This window comes from Myodes glareolus, chromosome 2, assembly GCF_982192425.1.
Source record: "Myodes glareolus chromosome 2, mMyoGla1.1, whole genome shotgun sequence".
Taxonomy (NCBI): domain Eukaryota; kingdom Metazoa; phylum Chordata; class Mammalia; order Rodentia; family Cricetidae; genus Myodes; species Myodes glareolus.
In genome coordinates, this window is record NC_142027.1 from 67,883,517 (window position 1) to 67,907,174 (window position 23,658).

Below are 23,658 nucleotides of genomic sequence, written 5' to 3' on the forward strand. Positions count from 1 at the left end.
AACACCAACATTTAGGTAACTTTAAAATAAAATATGACGGGGGCTGGAGAGATGGCTCAGCGGTTAAGAGCATTGCCTGCTCTTCCTAAAGGTCCTGAGTTCAATCCCAGCAACCACATGGTGGCTCACAACCATCTGTAATGAGGTCTTGTGCCCTCTTCTAGCCTGCAGACATACACGCAGACAGAATATTGTATACATAATAAATAAATATTTAAAAAATATGACATGCATAATTTTCTACTAAAAAAAATCCGATATTTACATGCATGGATCATCGTAAAATAACAGGAATCTTTTGGAAATAAACACACATTTTCTTTATTTATTGTATAAGTTTGGCAAACAGCACAAAAATCCAGCAACATTTTAAACATGTAAAAAAGTCAAATGTTAAACAGTACTGAGTATAGTTTTAAAACATTAGAAATAATGAGTGCACAGTTAATATTCTGCAAGCTGGCAGAGAGAGTGCTTGGCTTCTGAACATGTACCATGACACACACATTAAAAACACAACAACATAATTTATCTTTACAAAAACCACAGCCAGGCAATAGAAAAGCACATTAATGATGAAGGTACCAGCCCACATATGTTCATTATGAGTGTCTTACACATGGAAATGCTACATCTCGTACCCTGAAATGCCATGTGCACAGAGCCAAGCAGAAGAAATGGAGGCTCGTTGCTGAGGTTAACAATTATTTAAGGATAATAATGTTCAATTAAAACTTTCTATATAGTGGTTGCTAGATCATAATAATGTATTTACTCCACTGCATATCTGAGAAGCCGAGACTTCTTTGTTGGCAGTATAAAATTTCTGACCAGTATCAAAATTTTGGTGAAACACAAACTGAAGGCATTTTTTCTAGTGTGCGCAGATGGTACAGGGATCTACGAACAGGGAAGGAAACCTCAGATTTCACAATAAGTTTCTGCTGAGCTTTGTCAAACTAAACAGCTCAACTATAAGGCAGATAAAACAACCCGACAGCAGAAGTGGGTCCTACCAAGTAAAGACAGGACTGTCACCTTGGAGAGACTCCCGACATGAGGAGATCCGAACAGCGGGCATCGAGAGGAGCACGTGGTTATTAACTAACACCCTGACACTCAGTCATTGGTTCAGAAGCCTGATGAATAATCTGTTGGTATATCTTATAAATTAACTTTTGGAATCAGCACCAGTCCCCAAAACCTCAAATTATTCTTCATTAAAATGTATCCTTTTGTGCTATATAAACACAACTATACTAAGTTAAAGAAAGCTGATTTGTTCAATTTACTGTATGCTTTTATGTATATTAGGTAGCAACTGAATTTCTTTTTACTTGTGCTTCATTTTGGGGCACTTTGATTGGAGAGAAAGTCACTTTCCCGGGCTACATCTTGCTAAAGCACTCCTTAGCATTGGTCCAAACTTGAATTCCCTGAAAACAAAAGAAACTTACAATGTGATTCTGCACAACACCCTACAACCAACATCGCGGTGACTGGGGAATTGAAAACATCACTCTAATGGGAGAGAAAGCCATCAAAGCGACACAGAAGGGGATAAAGATGTCAAACTGTCCCTGTCTGCAGATGATAGGACCCTATGCTTGGAAGACACCGGACTCCTCCAATCTGGGTCACACCATTAGGCCCTACCCTGAGAAAAGAAAACAAAGTGGTGAGGTGGCTCACCAAGACCCACATGCATGCCCCATCTCCCACATAAAAAGTGTTTTTTTATAAAAGAAAAAAATATGATAGGTCTCAGCACTGTTCCATAAGAGTTCACATGAGCACATACAATGTAGCTTTGTCTGTGCGATGGAGAAATGCATGCATCTTCTAAGTGACTGCTGCTACCTAAACATCCAAAAAGATGTACACTGATGTGTGACAGAGGAATGTCTTTTAAAAGGGATCATGGTGGTGGTGGGGGGTGTTTACTTCTATGTTCCGAGTCACTAAAATTTTCATTATATCTGTGCTATATGCTATATAAACTAAATGAAAATCAACTTTTAACTTGTTTGTTTTGAGACAGGTGTCTTATTATGTAGCTCTGGATAGCCAGGAACTCACTATACAGACCAGACGAGCTTCAAACTCACGGAGACCTGCCTGCTTCTGCCTCCGGAGTGCTAGAATTAAACATGTGTGCAACCGCACCTGTCCAGTATTTATTTTTAAACTTCAGCCTAGGGCTGGAGAGCTGGCTCAGTGGCTAAGAGCCTGTCCTGCCCTTGCAGAGGCCCTGACCTTGGTTCCCAGTGCCCACATCAGGCTGCTCACAATTAACCCCAGCTGTGGGGGAGCTGACGCCTCTTCAGGTGCCTGCACTCATGTGCAGGTACCCACACATAAGACACATATATACACACAATTAAAAATAAAAAGAAGTCTTTTAAAGAAATAAAAAAGAAAACCCAAAAGCTTTAGCCTACTTGATTTGGTAAATTAGATAACTCACTATTACAAAGGTTAACCAAAAACAAATACTATTTCCTTTTTGTTTTGGAGTCGGAGAGCCACTCCAAAGCTCAAATAGCACAGGCTACTCTTGAACTCAGTATGTGGGAACATTTGATCTTCCTGCCTCAGATCTCCCTCCCCAGAGCCAGGACTATAAGGTGCATCAGCACGCCTAGCTGTATGCAGTGCTGGGGGCCAAGCGCAGGGCTCTGGCATGCTAGGCGAGCACTCTGCTAACAGAGCTACAGTCCCAGCCCAGCCACTGACTAAAATGCTTCGTGATTTGTGCGCTTTTGCTGTTTCATCATTATTGCAATTCAGTCATAGCCAAGGAACCTAAGTTAGTTTATCAATAATGATATGTCAACAATGATATTATATGTAACTACGTATGTAAAACATAGATAAACTAATGTTAATCTTAACTTTCGCCACCTAATTTTTAAGTTTCTAAAGAAAAAGACCCTGTTATGCACCAGATGTGGTATAATCTTTTTTTTTCTTTTAATTTTGGTTTTTCGAGACAGGGTTTTTCTTTGAATCAGTCTGGCTATCCTGGAACTCAACTTTGTAGACCAGAACAGCCTTGAACTCAGAGATGGTCTCCTGAGTGCTGGGATTAAAGGCGTGTGCCCCCACAGCCCAGCTTATGCCTGATTTTAACACCTAGGAAATGGAGGCAAGATGAGAGCTTGAGGGAGACCTGTGCTGCACAGTGCGCTTCAGGCCAGCCTGGGACACACAGTGAATCAAGTCAAGCTTGGACTATATAGTGAGTTCAAGGCAGGTTGAGGTACACGGCATGACTTCATCTGTGAATGTAGCTCAGTGCAAGGCTCTTGCTCAGCAAAGGCACATACATGGGTTTGAAAAAAAAAAGGGATATGCATGGATATAGTGATATTTTGTTTATGATCTAACAAGTAAAGCTTGCCTGAAGATCAGAGTGCAAAGCTACCACACTAGTCAGCAATACAGGCCAGGCAGTGGTGGCACACACCTTTAATCCCAGCAGTCACACTAGTTAGCCATAGAGGCTGGGAGGTGGTGGTGCACTAGAGAGGACCACAAGGCGGGATGAAACAGGAGCCCGCTCTCCTCAGTCTGTCTAGCCCTTCTTATTTTCATTTGTCTCGGTGTGTGGCACACACATGCCACAGTGTGTGCGGAGGTCAGAAGATACTTGCAAGCACTGCAGTGAGTGAGGTCTCACCTTCTACCGTGTGGGAAGTGGGGCTGACATTAAGTCACCAGTGGACAGCAGTCCCTCTCCCCAAGGAGCCATCTCACAGACCACCTCCGAGAGGTTCTCACAAGCCCACTCTCCTAACTAAGCTGCCTCCCTAGCAGGCATGCACTCCTGAACCAGCTGACGCTGCAGCCATAGCCGCATCCTCACGAGGGCTGGCTACCTTTTTGCACATGCTGATCTGCATGACGGCATAGCTGATGAGGGCTTCCTTTAGGTCCCGGTTCTTCTGCTCTTTGAAGCGCTCGATATCAGCCCATGCATTCTTCACAAATTCTCTGAAATCAAACACACAGCCATGCTTATTCTCATTTAAAGCCACTGTGCATTACAAACCCAACCACCCAGTTCAAGCAGTCATTTCTTCCAAGCTGAAACACATTTTGCTACAGGGAGGAGGGACACTAAGGTCACTAGTAAGGCTCTGGACTCTCAGAAAGCTGCAAAATGTACAAGGCTCCTTCCGCAGGTCACAGAGGCAGTGAGCAAACTCCCAGGGAAACAATCACTTCTGTGGAGCTGTCTGCAAGCTGGGCAGGAGATCCAGCGGTGTGACCTTCATGAGTCCATGTTACTGTAATTAACCCCAATGAACTCAAGGGTTCACCAAGTGAAATGTCTCTTTGGTGTGTCATCTGGGCCCTAACTGGAGTAAGCAGACATCTTTACATTGCCTCAGGCTGTCTCTGCTTGCTATATAAGATACCTATTTTTCCTTTCCCTAAGATGTGAGTGGAAAACAAGTATCTGAATAGTCTTCCACATTATGCCTACTATCTCTACAAACATTAATACTTTTTGCCACAGCTCTGCCTTCAGACAGATATGGATGGCTCCTCGACCCACTTACAGCCATACAGATGCCACAGGAAATGTCTGCCTTGGACCACTGGAAAACATACATTGATTATGAATCCTGTAGCATGTGTATGATTTAAATGACAACTTGGAGCTGGAGAGATGGTTCAGTGGTTAATGTTCTTGAAGAAGACCTGGGTTCAATTCCCAGTAGCGACATGGCAGCTCAAAACTGTCTGTAACCCTAGTTCCAGAGGACCTGACACCCCTTCTGACCTTCATGCCCACTAGGCATGTACACTGTGTATACATGTATGTGAGGCAAAATACTCATATATATATATATATATATATATATATATATATAATAAAAATAAACAAATCTTAAATGACAATCTGGCTCTGAAACTCTGACTGCTGAGCTCAGTGACAAGTACCTGTAGCCCCAGCTACTAGGGAGGTTAAGGGGAAGGGAACCTGGACCCTGGGAGTTCACGAGCCTGAGTAACACAGTGTGACTAAGCCCCCAACCCTCACCAATAAAATCTCCAGAAATATTTATGAAACAAGTACATTCCAAGCTAAGAAGGGGGCACAACTCTCACAGTTCCTGACTCTGAAGGTCCCACAAACTGCCAGAGACAATCACTGACCACCTACCCCCCAGTGCCAACGGTAAGACTACAGAAGAACAAGTTCCGTGCCGTGATAGTCGGTGAAGGCACTTGTGTTGTGTCTGCAGGATCAGGTTTTATTAAATGGGGCTAAAGAAAGGGCTCAGAGAATGCGCAAAGAATAAGAATCATGAAAAGTATAAGAACAAAAATTACAAAGCCGATGCCCTACCCCCTCCCTGCCCCTCACTACACATGGTTTTCGTTACTCCAGCTGTGCAGTGAGCACACGGGTGGCATCCGGGCGCTGTCACTAGAGAACACATGTCCGTCACAGGTAGCCTTGCTGAGCAGCAGCGTTTTACCTGCTTTCCAGGTTTTTGGACTTCAGCTGCTGCTCCCCTTCATTGATCTGCTCCTCTAGCACCTTTACTCTGGCTTCTCTCTGCTCTGGAGCTTCCTGACCAAAGAGTTTGGTGGTCATTCCCTTCAATGAGAATGTTCTCACAGTCTAAAAGGGAACAGAAACAAACGAACCGACAAGGCGTGAACATACACAACGGGTATTACTCAGCTAAAAATGCGAGGATTCTGGCGTGTACTACAACACAGATGAATACAGATGGCATTATGACAATGGGGATGACAGCCACAAAGACAAACACTGTCTGATCGCACGCAAGTGGGGTAGCTAAAGGGGTCAAACCAGCAGTAAAAGTGGACTGTGGTTTCTAGGGCTGGGAGAAGAGGATGGAAGCTGTTCAACAGGAATGGATTTAGCTTCATAAAATGCCTGTGTTCTAAGGATTGGCTGTAACAATGTAATTATACTTGACACTACTTGAAAATGGTCATTACAGCACTGGTGTCTCTGCTCCCAGTGCTGACATTAAAGGCGCACAGCACCACACTGGGCATCCTGAAAGGTACTGTTAGCACTACAGCGCTTGTCGTCAACCAGTGGCCGAGAGCAGCGTGCACTTGCTATCTCCCTGTTCTGAGAACCTGTCTCTTGCCATGTCAACTGATGCATTCTAGTCAGGTTGCTGGGCGCTGCAGAGAGGTTTATACAAGATATCGAATTTTCTTCAAAAGCACACAAACCACACCATAAACGTTTAAAAGGACTTTCTTAGGAGAGATTCTGATTGAATAAGGCTTTCCAAAGTAAACTAAGTTTTAAAAAATTTTTAATTTTTTAAATTTGTGTGTATGTGTGTGGGCATTCAGGCGTACAAAGACGCCAAAATATGGCACAGATTTCCTTGGGACCGGACTTAAAAGTGATTGGGAGCTGCCCGGCTTAAGTGCTAGGAATCAATTTCTGATTCTCTGCAAGAACAGTAAGCACTCTTAGCCACTGAGTATTCCCCAGCTCCTGAACTAAAATTCCTATAAAACACCTGGCCCAATTAGATAGGACTAAGGACTAAAAAAAGCATAGTTTTGATGATTGTCATTTTTTTTAATTTTTATTTTATGCACATCAGTGTTTTACCTGCATATGAGGGCATCAGGTCCCTTGGAACTGGAGTTACAGATAGCTGTGAGCTGCCATTGGGGTGCTGGGAATTGAACCCAGGTCTTCTGGAAGAACGGCCAATGCTCTTAACTGCTGAGCCATCTCTCCAGCCCTGACTGCTATCTTTTTTTTTAATCAAGAAAGCAACCAAAAGGGGCAGGAGAGACGGTTCAGTGGTTAGAGTATCAGCTGCTATTTCAGAAGACCTGGGTTCAGTTCCAGCATCCACATTAGGAGGACAGTGACTCACAACTGCCTTCAACTCCTAAGGAGTTCTAAGGGATCCAAATGCCTTCTTCGGCCTTCTGCAGGTACTGTACTCATGCAGCACGCGCGCGTACACACACACACACACAGCTTAAAAAAAGAAAGACAAGGGAAGCCAACACATTGTATCCTATGCAATTATTCTGTAATCTGTATTAAACCATTCCAGGAAAAAAAAAAGCAATGAAAAAATTCTACAGTTCCCCTCATGATCCTCCTGCTCATCACAACTGCACTCTGGCCTCTGCAGCAGCAGAGCCCTGAGCAACACTCACCCCAGTGGCCAGCTCCTCGCACTGCTGCTTCTTGGAAGCCAGGTCCTGAGCAGCCGTCTCCAAGTCATACTGCATGAGCTCATGCTTCCTGCACACAGCCCTTGGGGTGAGCAAGCACAGTCATTAAGTTTTTCTTTAATATATTAGAAATGTTTCAGGGGTGCAGGAGAGGCATTCATAATACTAACCAGGTCCAGGGCTTTTATGACCTTTTGTAACTTTCATGTTTAAAATGTAGTAGTCCAAGCTTGAAAATTAAATCTAACTGTATCTAAGCATAAAAACTTTACGTATCCAAAGACAAAGGTAGCTTATATAATTATTTTCGGTAAACACACCATTATCAATCGTTCAAACTCTCTTTCTGCAACAGTCTCATTAGGTACAGTCACAGTTGTCTTTGAATTTCAAACCCTCTTGCCTCTGCCTCCTGAGCTGAGGGTTATGGGTATGCACCACCACACCCAACTCAGGAGCTCACACTCCGGTCTCCTGGGGCAAGTGAACATCTTTGATAGGGTAAGATCTCAAAGTTGTCTTCCTTTTCTATCTAGACATATCTTAGCTTTAAATCATCATCATAATGAACTACGCTTATTGTGACAATTCCAATACAGAAATGCACAAAATAGGAACAGTTCCAAAAAACACCCACAATCCCACTGTACACACACAATGCACACAAAGTGTGTCTAATCTTCCAGAACTCAGTTAGGCACTTATGACACATACCCACACCTCTACCGCATCTATACTTTCACACTTAGCCACAAACAGTGGGCGCCGTTCCATGTCAATCCACAGTAATCGTTTTTATGATTTGTAGGAACTACACAGAATTTCACTGTATGCAACAATTCTCTTTTGCTTCATAACTTGAAAACACCTTGGTGAAACACAGAGCAGTTAAGGAAAAAGCTAACTACCTGCCGATGTTTTCATACTGACAAGCTAAAGAATACAGTTCTTCTGTCTGCCCAGTAAACTTCTTTTTTTTTAAAATTTTTACTTTGAATTCTGTGTGTGTGTGCATGTGTTTGTGTGTTCATGTGAGTGCAGATACCTAGAGATCAGAGGCAGCGGAGCTCCTGGAGCTGGAGTTACAGCTAGTTAGTTGTAAGCTGCCTGACATACATAGGTACTGGGAATTGAACCTGGTCTTCTGGAAGAGCAGTAAAACTCTCAACCACTGAGCCAACTCTCCAGCCCCCCAAAAGAGTTCTACTTCTTTTTATTTTCTTCATTCAATTTAGAAACAGGCTTTTCTTACTATGTAGCCCCTGGCTGGCCTGGAACTCACTATGTAGACAAGGCCTTGACCTCAGAGATCGGCTGCCTCCTGAGCACTGTGACTAAGGGTGTGCACACTGTGCCCTGTCTTCAACACACCAGAATTCTTATACTGCTCTTCAACGTGACAGAAAACTAATCAAAAGCCAATAACCCTTTCAGAAAAATGGTTTTCCTAACCTGAATTTAAAAAAAAAAAAATCCAAGAAAGGAAGAAAGAAAAGAGTGGTGGTTTGAAGGAGAATAGTGCCTCTAGGCCCATAGATATGAATGACTGGTCCCCAGCTGATGACACAGGAAGGATCAGCAGGCGTGTCGCTGGGGTTGCTCTGAGGCTTCAAAGCCCATGTCACTCAGGTCAGCTCCCTGTTTCTCTCTTCCTGCTGTTTGTGGATCAGATGTAAACTCTAAGTTACTGTGACTGCCTGCCTGCCTGCCTGCTGCCTGCTGCCTGCCTGCCTGCCTGCCTGCTGCCTGCCTGCCTGCCTGCCTGCCTGCCTGCCTGCCGCCTGCCTGCCTGCCTGCCTGCTGCCTGCTGCCTGCCTCCTACCTCAATGCTCCCACCATGGTGTTCAGGGACTAACCCTCCCAAGGTCACAATTAAGTGATTTCTTTCGTGAGCTGCCTTGGTAACAGCATCTCTTCAATGCAACAGAAAAGCAACTAAGAAGAAAGGAGGAAAAAATGCTAACTTTTTCTTATCCAATAAGTCTGTCTAGCAGGGAATTCTGTTTGTCTCTGTAGGGCTCTACACACTCAGCCTGTATCTTGTTCCCGATCTTCAAAATGAAAAAAGCAGGAAGAAACAGACAGGCCAGTAGCACGAACAGAAAAGTTCTGTCAAGAAGATACTTGAAGAGTGGAACTTCTGGTTTCATGCCTGAGAAGGGAATACACTGGGATCTCATTAAGGGGCCTGACAGTCAACTCACTTAAGAAGGAGCCTACTGTCTACGTTTTTGGGCTGTCATTAAACTCACCGCAGCGCTTCTGCGTAGAAGAGATACTCCTTCAGCTGGTCTGCATAATGCTCCTCATCTTCCAGAATATCATCAATAGAGGATGCGTACCTGTTAGGAAACACAGTAACTCTGTGTCAACAAAAATTAATATTTAAAGCAAGTGGCAGCTTAAAAGCACTGTAAGTCCATCTCCAGGGGATCCCACACCCTCTCCCGGCATCAGTGGCATCTGCACACACACAGCTCGAACATACACTCACAGGCACATACACACACAAACATAAGTAAATTTGTTTGCTTTGTTTTTGAGACTGAGTTTCTCTGTGTAGCCTTGACTGTCCTGGAACTCACTCTGAAGACCAGGCTGGCCTCGAACTCACAGAGATCCACCTGCCTCTGCCTCCTGAGTGCTCGGATTAACAGTGTGCACCACCACCACCCAGCTAATAAGTTTTTTTTTTAAATCTTTAAAAAAAGCTAGTTAGCTTGAATATGGCATAAGGAAAAGTAATATTTATTTTAAATAAAGCATTTTCCTACCACCGAATAGCTTGAGCTGCACTGATAAAGACTGTGCATTCACAATATAAAAGTGATGGCTTCATATAGGTAGTCGTATGGCATGACTAAGGCAAGCAGGTAACATATCCATTACGACATACTCACCTTTTTCATGATGAGAATATTTAAGACCTTTTTTCTTTTTATTATTCGTTTAAAGTAGCTATTTAAATATGGCAATTACCAGGATCTGGCTATGACAAACAATGCTGCTATGAACATAGTTGCCCTTTGACTGAAGGATGGATAAGGAAAATGTGGTATATTTATACAATGGATACTACACTGATGTAGGTGGGTCTTCTTTCTATGTGTTGCTTTCATTGGTTAATTAATAAAAAACTTCTTGGCCTGATAGGTCAGAACATAGGTGGGTGGAGTAGACAGAACAGAATGCTGGGAAGAAGGCAATGAGGCAAACGCCATGATTCCCCTTCCCAAGATGGACACTGGTTAGACTCATGTGGGTAAGTCATGACCTTGTGGTGGCATACAGATTATTAGATATGGGTTAGTCAATATGTGAGAGTTAGCCAATAAGAGGCTAGAACTAATGGGCCAGGCAGTGTTCAAATGAATACAGTTTCTGTGATTATTTCAGGGTTAAGCTAGCTGGGATCTGGGTAGGAACACAGCCCGCTGCTCCTTCTATACTACACAGTAGAAAAATTAACGATATCTTGAAATTTGCAGGCAAATGGATGGAGCTGGAAAACATCATTTTGAGTGAGGTAACCCAGGTCCAGAAAGACAATCATCATATGTACTCACTCATAAGTGGTTTTTAAACATAAGCCAAAGAAAACCAGCCTACAAATCACAATCCCAGAGAACCTAGACAGCAATGAGGACCCTAAGAGAGACATGCATGGATCTAATCTACATGGGAAGTAGAAAAAGGACAGGATGCCCTGAGTAAATTGGGAGCATGGAGACCATGGGAGAGGGTTGAAGAGGAGGGGAGAGGCAGGGAGAGGAGCAGAGAAAATATAGAGCTCAATAAAAATCAATAAAAAAAATTTTAAAAGTAACAATCAATCAATCAATAAATATGGCAATTACATTTTATTTACATAAGGGGCACATGTGTGCCATGGGGCATGGTGAAGAGGACAGAGAACAACTCTTGGGAATTGGTCCTTTTCTTCTAGGATGTGGGACCTGGGACTCAAACTTAAACTCACCAGGCTTGGAAACAAGGGCCTTTGCCCACTGACTACCTCATCTGCCTTACTTCTGTCTTTTCTTTCTTTTTTAGAATTTATTTATTTAATTACGTATACAGTGTTTCGCCTGCATGTATACATGCACACCAGAAGAGGGCACCAGATCTCATTACAGATGGCTGTGAGCCACCAAGTGGTTGCTGGGAACTGAACTCAGGACCTCTGGAACAGCAACCAGTGCTCTGAATCTCTGAGTCATCTCTCCAGCCCCATCTTTTCTTTATTTAATTTGAAATTTTTCATAGAAAAAAAATGCATAAAATTTATCTTCAAAGGAATTTTTTTGAGGCAGGGTCTCATGTAACTGTCCTCAAACTCCCTGTGCAGACAGGGATGACCTTGAACTTCTGGTCCCACTTTCCCAGTGCTGGGATGCCGTGCATCCCACCATAACTGGTTTTACATGGTGCTGGAGATGGAACCCAAAGACTTGTACATGCTAGGCAAGTACCCTACACCAGCTGCCCTGTATCTCCAGTCCTGGGACAAAGTGTAAGTGCAGACTTCAGTAGAATTAGGTACATGTGTGCTGTATCAACTATCTCCAGAACTTTTTCAGCTTCTCTACTGGATGAGGTACCTTATGCAGCATTAACTTCTATCAATTTAAAATTAAGAGTTCTTTTCCTATGCTAGGCATGGTGATGCACAGCTTTAATCCCAGCATTTCGTATGCAGAGACAGGCAAATCTGAGTTCTAGACCAGGTCAGGCTCATTTATATAGTGAATTCCATGACATCCAGGACTATGCCTTAAAAAAATTAAAAAATTAAAATAGTACTTTTTCCTCTATACACTCTCTTCAATATTGTCCTAAAGGCTACAATTTTAATTTTATTATAATGAATATAAAAGATCTAAATATGTTTGTATATTTTATAAAAATTGAATTATATTTTATATAAAGTGAGATTTGGTTCAGAGGTTTTTTTTTTTTTCGTCTTCTCTGTGTAGCAATCTATTTTTCCAGCAGTGCTTTTAAAGTTCACTATAGAAAAGTATGCATCTGGGGGCTGGAGAGATAGTTCAGTGGTTAAGAGCATTGCCTGCTCTTCCAAAGGTCCTAAGTTCAATTCCCGGCAACCACATGGTGGCTCACAACCATCTGTAATGAGGTCTGGTGCCCTCTTCTGGCCTGCAGACATACACACAGACAGAAAACTATATACATAATAAATAAATAATTTTTTAAAATAAAAAAGAAAAGTATGCATCTATTTTTGGACTTAATTGTCTTCAATTGAACTCTTTTTTTTGTTGTTGTTGTTTTTTCAAGACAGAATTTCTCTGTGTAGAACTGGTTGTCCTGGAACTCACCCCGTTGTAGACCAGGCTGGCCTCATGGAGATCCACCTGCCTCTGTCACCCGAGTACTGGGATTAAAGGTGTGCATTACCACCACCTGGCTACAGATTTTTATCTTTACTTTGTTACTATATGAAGTAGACAGTTTCAGAATACATGTATAAACCAATCTTGCATACCTAGAGAAACAAGTTCTTTCTATACGTGCAAACCATAACTAGAAATGCCAGTTAACTTGCTATAAACCGGCGAGTAACCAGCACTCCCCACTGAGCAAGCCCAGCTACATAGTTCTTAAGTTACTCACACGTCCATGTGGTGCCCGGCACTCTGCAGCCCGTCGCCCATTTCCTTTTCTATGGCACTCCACTCACTGGAAGAAACAACAGAAGCGCTATGAACTAGCTCTCAGGGTAGTACTCCCAGCGTGCTCACAAGACCTTTTTCTAGCTAGGACCCACAAGTGGATTATTGTCCCCGACTCAAGTGTACTGATTTTACCTTAAAATTTAATAATTAAGGGTAAGAAGACAAATACACAAAGTTAGGGCTGCAGCTCAGTCGGTACAAGGCCTGATTACCGCGTTAAACATGGTGCACATCTGATATTCAAGCACTTGAAAGGTAGGGGCAGGAGAACCACAAGTTCAAGGTCATCTTTGACTACGTGACAAATTTAAGGCCAGTCTGGCTACATGAGGCTCTATCTCAAAAAACAACAAAGAAACAAAAATAATAAGGAAAAGGACCACCCCCATAAAAGAAAATTTACAAAAGAAAAGAATTTAAAGCTGGGATTGGGATGGTGGCACAGCCTTAACACCAGCACTGCAGACACAGAGGCAGGCAGATCCTGCAAGTTCAAGGCTTTCCTGGTATACAAAGTGAGTAAGACCCTGTCTCTAAAGACCTGGGTTTGAGTCCCAGCATCCACATGGCAGCTCACAAATATCTGCAGCTCTAGTTCCAGAGGAACTTTGGGCCTCCATAGGCACTAGGTACATATACACATACACACTTGCTGGCAAAACACTCCTAATATAAATAAACTAAAAACAATTAACCAAAACATGCAAGTCATACACACATACACACATATACCACCCTCCCCACTTTGGTACTGAGGGTTGAAGCCAGGGCCTCATAGACTAGACAACTGTTCTAACACTGAGATATACCTCCAGCCCTTACATAAGTATTCAAATTACTAAAATATCATAAGATTCAAAAACTTATCTTGCTAAAGTCTTCATAAATCATAAATGGAAAAAACAAAGAAAGAGAAAGTATATAATCTATTAGACAGGGGTTTCAGTGACTCATTCTCACCAGGCCATCAGCAGAGAAAGTAGAAGGCCTCTGTCCCCCAACTTGTAGAATTCCCTCGACACTTTTGTTTACAAAATGACTTTAAAATGAAGGCGCTTACTAGACACGTGAAAGCTATTAGTGTAGGACATCACTGAATCTGTAAATCTCAACACTTGAGAGTAGACGTGGGTGGACTGCTGCAAGTCTCAGATACGCCTAGGCTACAACATAAGGAGTTCCAGGCCAGCCAAAGCTACAGGGTGAAACCAGGAAGCGATGGAGACGGCTCAGTGAGGAAAGGGATTACTTACCATGGGAGCCCGCGGATCAGAGAGTTTGGACAGCTAGGACTCCTCTACGTGATAACCTGCTTATGATGCCAGCACTTGGGACACAGGGACAGAGCAAGCTGGCTGGCTAGACTAATCTAAACTGGTGAGCTCTAGTGTCAAGTAAGAGAACCTACCTCGACGAATAAGGTGAAGAGCAATCAAATGATACCCAATGCTAACCTCTGTTGTGGGATTTTGTACACTGTGTGAAGATGTCTTGTTGTGATTTACGTGATAGAAAGCTGAATGGCCAATAGCTAGGCAGGAGAGATAGGAGGGACTTCCAGGAAAAAGAGGGGAACTCGGGATCATTCTAGGTGCACAAGAGAGACACCAATGAGACACAGAGAGACATACAGAATGAAAGAAAGGTACAAAATCATGAGGCAAAATGTACATTAATATAAAAGGATTAATTTAAGTTAAAAGAGCTAGTGGGACAAGCCTAAGCTAAGCTGAGCTACAATCAATATTAAGTCTCTGTGTTATTGTTTGGGGCTGACAGTCCAAAAAAAAAAAAATCTTACTACAAACCTCTGGATTCTACACATATGTACATACACTTCAACATGTACACACCATTCAACACATGCACCTACTCACATGTGAACACACACGTTGTATTAGAGAATATAAATAAATAAATTGTACTCTCCTGACTCATACATTGTATGAGTTTTAAAGCCAAAAGGCCAATTAGAGCTAAGTGTTTAATTCTGTAAGTTACTTACCTAAAAACTCTTCCATAATTCCCATGTACTTTATACACACCATAGAGTCGATCTGCTACTCTCTGAAATATTTAACAGAAATTAGTATTAGGTTGAAGTTATACACAGATTACTTTTCAAAAATCCATATACTTTTTTTTTTTTTTTGAGGCAGGGTTTCTCTGTAGCTTTGGATCCTGTCCTGGAATTAGCTGTGTAGACCAGGCTGGCCTCAAACTCACAGAGATCCGCCTGCCTCTGCCTCCCAAGTGCTGGGATTAAAGGCATGCGCCACCATCCGGCAAAAATCCATATTCATTTTTAAGAGTCAGAGGGGGAAAAAACCAATAATCATGCTTAGAACAATAGACCAAGAAAATTCAGGAAAGAAAAACACCCTCCAAACCACATGCCAAACACAGAACTAGAGCCACAGTTCTTTTTTAGCAGTTTTCCTTGTTTGCTTTTTTGTTTTTGTTTTGTTTTGTTGAGACAGGGATTCTTTGTGTAGCCCTGGCTATCCTAAAACAGACTCTGTAGACCAGGCTGGCTTCAAATTCACAGAGATCCACCTGTCTCTGCCTCCTGAGAGCTAGGACTAAAGGTGTACTTTGCCCAGCATGTTAGCACTAGTTTTAATCACAGTACACGAAGTAGCTGTATACAATCGGAGTCCATACGCCTCCTTTCCTGTAGGCTTTCCAGGATTATGATGCTGCAGAAAGCATCTCTGAGAGGCACCTTTTCTCCTTCAGAGAAGGTCTGCAGCAGAAGACACGTGCAGCACCATCCTGGTTATCCCCTCCCCTCCTGCTGTGGTGCTAAAATTCCTCACTGAAGGAGACATGGACACTGGAAAAGAAAGAGCGAGCCTATGGCGTGCTGTGAGATGATGAATTTGAAGATCTGGACACACACAGATTTTTCTCCTTTGAGTCTCCTAGCAGATTTTAGAGATTCAGAGATTTAAAATTCCTAGCTGGGCCCAGTGGCTTGTGCCTCGAATTCCAGCACTAGAAGGGCAGAGGCTGCATCTCTGTGAACTTATGATAGTCTGGTCTACAAAGTGAGCCCCAGGCCAGCTAAGTCTACACAGTGAGACCCTGTCTCAAAACAATAAAGACTCCTGATACAAGCGATTTCCAGAGAAGCTGTGTGATTCTCTCCGACCACCCTCTCTAACTATGCTGCGAACACCAGATATTACCACATCTACAGACAACTACACAATAAATGTTAAATATGATGTCAGTAACTATAATTTACATCTTTAGAATGTTAGCAAAGCAGTGTTTTTAGAATATTAACAAGGTTATATTAAAAATGTGACTCTGCCTAGAGAAGAAGCAACAGAGTGCAACAGGAAATAGAACCATGTAGCTGAGTTCAAGTTCTTTCTTTGTTTAAAAGATTTATTTAGGGGCTGGAGAGATGGCTCCGCAGTTAAGAGCACTGGTTGCTTTTCCAGAGGTCCTGAGTTCGATTCCCAGCAACCACATGGTGGCTCACTACCATCTCTAGTGGGGTCTGATGCTCTCTTCTGGCATAAAGGTATATATGCAGATAGAGCACTCATATATAAAATAAATCTTAAAATTTCTGTAAAAATCAGATTTATTTCTTTTTACTTACATGTCTATGTGTTTTGCCTGCATGGACGCCTGTGCATCATGTGTATGCAGTCTAGAAGAGGGCACTGAATCCCCTGGAAGTAGAGATATAGATGGTTTTGAACCAGCCTGTGGGTGTTGGTAACTGAACCCTGGTCTTCCACAATAGCACCAGGTGCTCTCAACCCTCCAGCCCCATGAGTGCAGCTGCTATGTAGAGCTGTGAGGCTAGAGCACTCCAAAACCTTTATATGGTGTCTTTCAGTAAGGACATGACCTCCACCAGGTGGCTCTGAGTGTCCGTTGTCTTCCCATCCTTTGCCCATGTGTGCCTGTGGGTGGCTAAGAGATTTACAGTCTCACTCTGGTCTCCACATCTGTCTACTGGGAGGTAGGAGAGCCCATTAATTTCACTTGCCTGTACTGGCCGGTGTAAAATGGAGTGCTATCCTAAATGTCTAGCATCACAGTGCACAAACACTGGTCAAGGAAAAGTGTTAGTTTTAATTTCCTTTAGCTCACAGACCAAAACTGACCCTTCTTGGCCCTGAGGTCACCTGCTGTTTAGTAATTCTGTTTACTCAAGTATTTAATTCATACCTAGCTGTGCAATTTTTACCTTTACATAGCTTTTTTTTTTAAAGTTATTTAAGTATACGGTGTTCCATCTGCATGCATGCCTGCAGGCCAGAAGAGGGCACCAGACCTCGTTACAGATGGTTGTGAGCCACCATGTGGTTGCCGGGAATTGAACTCAGGACCTTTGGAAGAGCAGGCAATGCTCTTAACCACTGAGCCATCTCTCCAGCCCCCTATACATGGTTTTAAAAGAATTATCCTCAACAGAAAAAATAATACTTCCACTTTTCCTTTAAGCAGTTTGTAACTTGCCACCTGTCTTAGACAGCATCTGAGCTACCTTCTACAGTTGACACAGCCATTAGGAAAAATCCACGGAGGTTTCTGTGTGAGTTTTCAAGCCCCACCCTTGCACCCTGTCACTCTGCTGCGACTGCTCGTGTCGCAGGACCTTCTCAAACTTCAGAACACTATCTTAAAACCCAGGTCAGTCAGAAGGTACCACATAGGTCCACTGGTATAGGAGAACTTCAACTTGACTCATATTCAAGTGTAATTTCAAAGTAATGAAAGACCTAGAAACTTCACTTCACTGACCAGAAACCCCTTTTACTATTCAGTTCTTGCTCCCAAGTAGGGGACAACAGAGAGAGCCACCCACTCCAGTTGACTTTCTTTCTTTCTTTTTTCTTTTCCTTTGCTTTTTTGAGACAGGGTTTCAGTTCTGACTGTCTGGGAACTCACTTTGTAGAACAGGCTGGCCTGGAACTCACAGAGATCCACCTGTCTCTGCCTTCCGAGTGCTGGGATTAAAGGCATGCGCCACCACTGCCACCAACACCTGACTGACTTTGACTATCTTAGCATTTAAGGAGTCTACTGGGGTTGTGTTGGAACCTTGGTCTTAGTGAAGTGTGCAATTTTACGGGGATGCTGAGAATTCAACTCAGGTCCTCATGCTTGCAGGGCAGGTGCTTTTTACCCACTGAGCCGTCTCCACACCGCAGTCTATCTTACGGTGTCTGCAGACAGAGACGGAGGTCAAGGCCTTGGACATGCTGGTCATACACTTTACCATGGAGCTGCATCCCCAAGTCCTATTCTTCTATAGTAGCACGGAGAATTTCAAATATTACTAAAGTATGGAAAAGCACAGCTCGGTAGCAGAGTACTTGTCTAGCATTCATGAGGTCTTCGGTTTGAGTCCCAAGACTGAGACAAACAAACAAAGAATATGGAGAAGGACTGGAGAGATTGCTCCACAGTTAAGAGCACTGGCTGCTCTTCCAGGGATCAGGTTCAATGCTAGCACTGCATGGAAAAACTCACAATCATCTATTACTCCAGTTCTAGGAGATTCAACACACACATGGAATTTTTTTTTCTTTTTTTTTTTAGTTTTTTGAAACAGGGTTTGTCTGTAACTTTGAAGCCTGTCCTGGAACTCACTCTGTAGACCAGGCTGGCCTCAAATTCACAAAGATCTGCCTGTCTCTTTCTCCCAAATGCTGTGATTAAAGGTGTGGCCACCACTGCCCGGCTATTTTTTTTTTTAAATGTATAGAGACCAAAAACATGTACATGTACTTCCTGGCACCTAGCTTCAATAATTATTATACAATCAACCTAGTTCCATCTAAAACGGTACCACTATACACCAGGAAGAAATCAATGGGCTCAAATTCCTCAAACTGTTTCTCCTTTTCTTTTCTTTTTTCTTTTTTTTTTTTTAAAAAGATTTATTTACCTATTATGTATACATGTTCTGCCTCCATGTAAGCCTGCATGCCATGAGAGGGCAACAGATCTCATTATAGACAGTTATGAGCCACCATGGGCGCTGAGAATTATACTCAGGTCCTCTGGAAGAACAGCCAGTGCTCTTAACTGCTGAGCCTCTCTTCGGCCCCTGTAAGCTGTTTCTAACAGAAAAGCCTTCCCATCTCTCTTAGCAGGCAGTTTGGTTATGAACATACTAGATTTAAATGTAAAACCAGCCAAGCATGGGGACTCGGTGACAAACGCGGTCTGCAGAAATGTGTCGCCGAGCTCTGGATCACTTACAGCTCTGACTCGAAGGAGATGGGAGATGACGGACTGCAGCTCGTCACTGTAGTGCTTCAGCTCAGTAAACCTCCTGAAACAGGGAAACAAGCAGGGTCTGTGCACAAAATAGCAACTCCTGAGAATAATGAAACTCATTCTATTTAACCACATACTGTCCCTAAACAAGCCAATATCAACAGAAAAATATCCTAACATCAGGCAGTATATATACACATACTGAGAGCCAAAGATGCACACTTATTAAATTACATCATGAGACCAAGGCAGAGATGAAAAAAAAATCTGTTGGTATGGAAAATTATTTTAAAAACAAAACAAAACAAAAAACAGGAAAAAATTTTCTGGTACTAAAAATATACTAAATAGCAATCTCTAACATTCCTTTTATTTATTTATTTGTTTATTTGTTTATTTATTTATTTTTGAGACAGGGTTTCTCTGTGTAACTCTGAAGCCTGTCCTGGCACTAGTTCTGTAGACCAGGCTAGCCTCGAACTCACAGAGATTCACCTGCCTCTATACCCTGCCCCAGGTTCTGAGATTAAAGGCGTTGCCACCACTGCCTCACCTAGACTTAAATATTTTATTTTATGTGAATGCTGATGTACATCACTTGTACCCTCAGTACCCACAGAGGTCAGAAGAGGACATTGGATGCCCTGGAACCATCATGTGGGTACTGGGAATTGAACCTGGATCCTCGGGAGGAGCAACAAGCATTCTAACCACTGAGCCATCTTTCCAGCTGAAGACAGCAAGATTCTAATGTCGTTCTGCACACAGAAGACAGAGGCAGCAGGTGGGATGTCAGTCAATCTAAAGCTTTCTCAAATCCACATCATCTCAACCCTTTCTTTAGAATCAGCTTACACCCTGTGCTCTAGGTTCTACACTTCGTATTATTTTCCAATTTCTTTTTACCACAGTTAATCCATGCCTTTTACTTCCTGGTCACCCTGGAAGTTTCTCCCATGGTACTCTCTTTCTTCACCTGTGTCTAAGTGTGTGAAGAATCCTGAAATGTCTTAATGATCATTAAAGAAAGCAAGAGGACTTGAGTTCAGATCCCCAGCACCCACATAAAAGTCAGACATGGCCTTCATGTCTGTAACTCCAGCACTGCAGTATGGAGATGGATGGATCCTGGGAACTCACTGGCCAGCTAGGCTACCCAGTGAGCTTCAGGTTCAGTGAGACACAATGTCCCCTTCTGGAACCTGCATCATGTACACACACAGGGAGCTGGGCACAATGGCTTACATTTATAATCCCTCAGCACTTGGGAAGCTAAGGCAGGTAGCTCACCATGAATGTGAGGCCAGCGTGGACTACAGACTAAGACCCAAGGCAAGCCCACTACTGAAGTCTCACTGGGAAGTGAGCCACAGCAGACAGGTCCAGTGGCACACAGAGTCTCACAACAGGATCCAGGTGCTGGATACCCTCAGGTTCCACTCTAGGAAACGCTGAGTCTGGGTGTTCTTCAGATGTGAGTCCTAGACTCTCAGTCATTTGCTCATCAACCTTTCAAATAAATGCATTCATCCTATGACTTGTCTGTAAGCCTTCATGTTTATGACTATGAATGGTATGCCACCACATCCAAAATTCCCACCCAACCCAGCACTGTCTCCTACACCCTAGATCCACACCAGTCCCTCAACAGCACACTTGTGCTTACTTTCACTAAAGGTGTGCGCCACCACCACCTGGCTAAGGTGTGCACTATTATGTATAGCCTCTATCGAATCTTGTACTGGGGAACCAGGAGCCAGAAATCCTTTACAAGAAGTTTCTCTGGAGTTTCTTGGCCTGACTCCCTAAGGGCCTTTCCTTTTAGGGAAGGCTTAACTATAAAATTCTTAAATATCACAATAGGTTATGAAACATTTCAGAAGACTATAGAATTGTTAGAGATGCAGCCCACCTAAGGTAAGCGAACCAGAGGACCTTACATCTCACTGACAGAACACCCACAGCACACCAGCTTTACCCTCTCATTTCTTTTAAACAGCAGGTAGATAAGGAAGGAAACAGTATCCCCACGGGATCAATCACATCATCAGTCAAAGTTAAAATTCTAAACACCCACAGATTGGTCAGCAGAACAAAGTCTGCATCTTCAGAGAAATTAGAAACTGGGGGGAAAAGGTTTAATGGTGAAAAATGAAGACTCCATCAAGCCTTAGGCAGCAGGCAAGAAATAGGCATGGATTTTCCAGAAATGAGGTCCAGATCCTTCGCCAGGATCAAAGTCCACCCAGAACAGTCTGTGAGAACAAGGACGCTGACTTCAATGCCCTAAGTGACAAGGCATTGGCAGAGACTAAAGTACAAACAATGTCAGATTCTGTCCTCTCCCAACACCAACCTTTTCCAATCCCTGATCAGAAACCAAGTAAACAGAGATTCTAGCGTGAGCTTGAGGCTGTCTACTGGTGCGGGAGAATTCAGGGCAGCTCATTTTGTCTTCTCTTCCTTCTGGAAGAGTCCACTGTCATTATAGCCCCAAAAACGCCTTTCATCTCCCCCACCAGACTGGAACCACTGTGCCCTCTCAACCTGGACAGGTGCTTCCCCAACTAGCGCCCACAGGCTTTTTCTGGATGTTTCTCTTCAGTCTGATAGCTCAAAGGCACAAACACAGTTTGGAGTCAACTGCTGTCAATTTTCTACTGTTCTCTTATTTTTTTTACGATTTTTGTCTTCTCTGTCCTATTACACTGAAAGTGTAAAGTCACATGAATTCTCTTAAAACAGTTTTTAAAAAGGTTTTCTTTTCTTTTTTCTTTAAAGAGGTATGTATGTATGTATGTATGTATGTATGTATGTATGTATGTATGTATGTATACAGTGCAGGCCAGAAGAGGGCACCATATCTCATTACAGATGGTTGTGAGCCACCATGTGGTTGCTGGGAATTGAACTCAGGACCTTTGGAAGAGCAGGCAGTGCTCTTAACCACTGAGCCATCTCTCCAGTTCCCCCTTTTAAACCAAGCACAATAGGGCACACCTTTAATCCCAGAACCTGGTAGGCAGAGAGAGCGGGTGGATTTAAAGACAACCTGGTTTACTCAGTGAGTTCTAAGACAGCCAGATACCCTGTCTCCCCGACACACAAATGCACATGCACACACACATGCATGCACACACACAAAGAAAGTTTAAAACATTACGTGTGAATGTCTGTGTACCATGTATGTGCTTGGTGTTCGTACAGGTCACAAGAGGGCATGGGGTCCCCCGGAACTGGAATTACAGATGGTTGTGAGCCACCATGTGGGTGCAGGGTACTGAGCCCAAGTCCTCTGCAGGAGCAGCAAGTGCTCTGCACCCCCGAGTCGTCTCTCTAGGCTGCACTTATACCTCTTGTATAATCTGTAAATCAACAATCACCTAAAATAAACCCAGAAGAAAAGGCACTCAATGTATTGTGAGTCTGTGTGACTGTAAGTAAGAGTCACAAATGTCAGTGCCCAACCTTCCTCTTTCAGCTTCTGCATTTCCAGTTCCTACTGCCCTGCCTATCCAGGAGCTGTTTTTGATTTGTAATCTTTTTCTATTGATGGTTACTGTGTTTGAGTGAATGTGAGCATGGGTGTGCTACGCATGCATGTGATGGGACAAGACTAGCCGGTCTGTGAACTTCTGGGAGATTTTCCTAACTCCTTCTCCCATCTTACCATAAAGTGCTGGGATTCCAGATGTGCACCATCACATCTGGCTTTTTTGCTTGTTTGTTTGTTTATTGTTTTTCTTTTTCAAGACAGTGTTTCTCTGTGAAACAGTTCTGGCTGTCCTGGAACTCACTCTGTAGATCAGGTTGTCCTGGAACTCACTTAGATCTGTCTGCCCCTGTCTCCTGAGCACTGGGATTAAAGGTGTGTACCACCACTGGCCAGCATTTTTTTTTTTTTACTTTATTTAACTTTATTTTATGTGCTTTGGTGTGAAGGTGTCAGAGCTCCTGAAACTGGAGTAACAGACAGTTGTGAGCTGCCATGTGGGTGCTGGGAACAACTCAGGTCCTCTGGAAGATCAGCTAGTGCTGTAAATCGCTGGGCAGTCTCTCTAGGCCCCACATCTGCCTTTCTAACATGGATTCTAGGATCAAAGTAAGTTGTCGGGCATACGTGGCAATCATTTTTATCCACTGCACTATACTGAGAGCCCTGACCCAAGCCACTTAAAAGACAACTCTAACTCTATACTAATTTCTACCAACACCTCCTGTTCCAAATAATCTGAGAGCTCAAAGGCCCTAAGAAAATCATAATTAAAGATTTGACCATGCGGTCTGCTTTCCTTTAAAAGAAAAATTATGGTTTTACATGTGATTTAAGTGAAGGCAATATTCTGTTTTTTCAGACAAGAAAAATTAGCAATTAAAATCACAATAAATGAAACTTCCTGGCAAGTTTATGGCTGGCACAATATTAGGACTGTTTATTTATACAAAACCAAACTAGTAGATTTAAAAATAACTACATAAAAATATGTATTTATGT

At 42.9% G+C, this 23,658-nt stretch overlaps 1 protein-coding gene across 3 annotated transcripts in view; it reads right to left on the reverse strand.

The window, feature by feature from the left end:
• Positions 1-296: 296 nt before the first annotated feature.
• Snx4 (sorting nexin 4) overlaps positions 297-23,658 on the reverse strand; it is a 57,723-nt gene continuing 34,361 nt past the window's right edge. Inside the window, exons 7-14 of one of the 3 annotated variants that reach the window (XM_087901338.1) lie at positions 19,146-19,242; positions 14,914-14,975; positions 12,847-12,912; positions 9,465-9,554; positions 7,195-7,294; positions 5,496-5,641; positions 3,882-3,996; positions 297-1,436 (exon numbers count right to left, since the gene is read on the reverse strand). In XM_087901338.1, the coding sequence (XP_087757464.1) occupies positions 1,389-1,436; positions 3,882-3,996; positions 5,496-5,641; positions 7,195-7,294; positions 9,465-9,554; positions 12,847-12,912; positions 14,914-14,975; positions 19,146-19,242 (724 nt within the window). In that variant the 3' untranslated portion in view covers positions 297-1,388. The remainder of the gene's footprint in view (positions 1,437-3,881; positions 3,997-5,495; positions 5,642-7,194; positions 7,295-9,464; positions 9,555-12,846; positions 12,913-14,913; positions 14,976-19,145; positions 19,243-23,658) is intronic. The other 2 variants (XM_087901339.1, XM_087901340.1) reach the window with 2 other exon arrangements.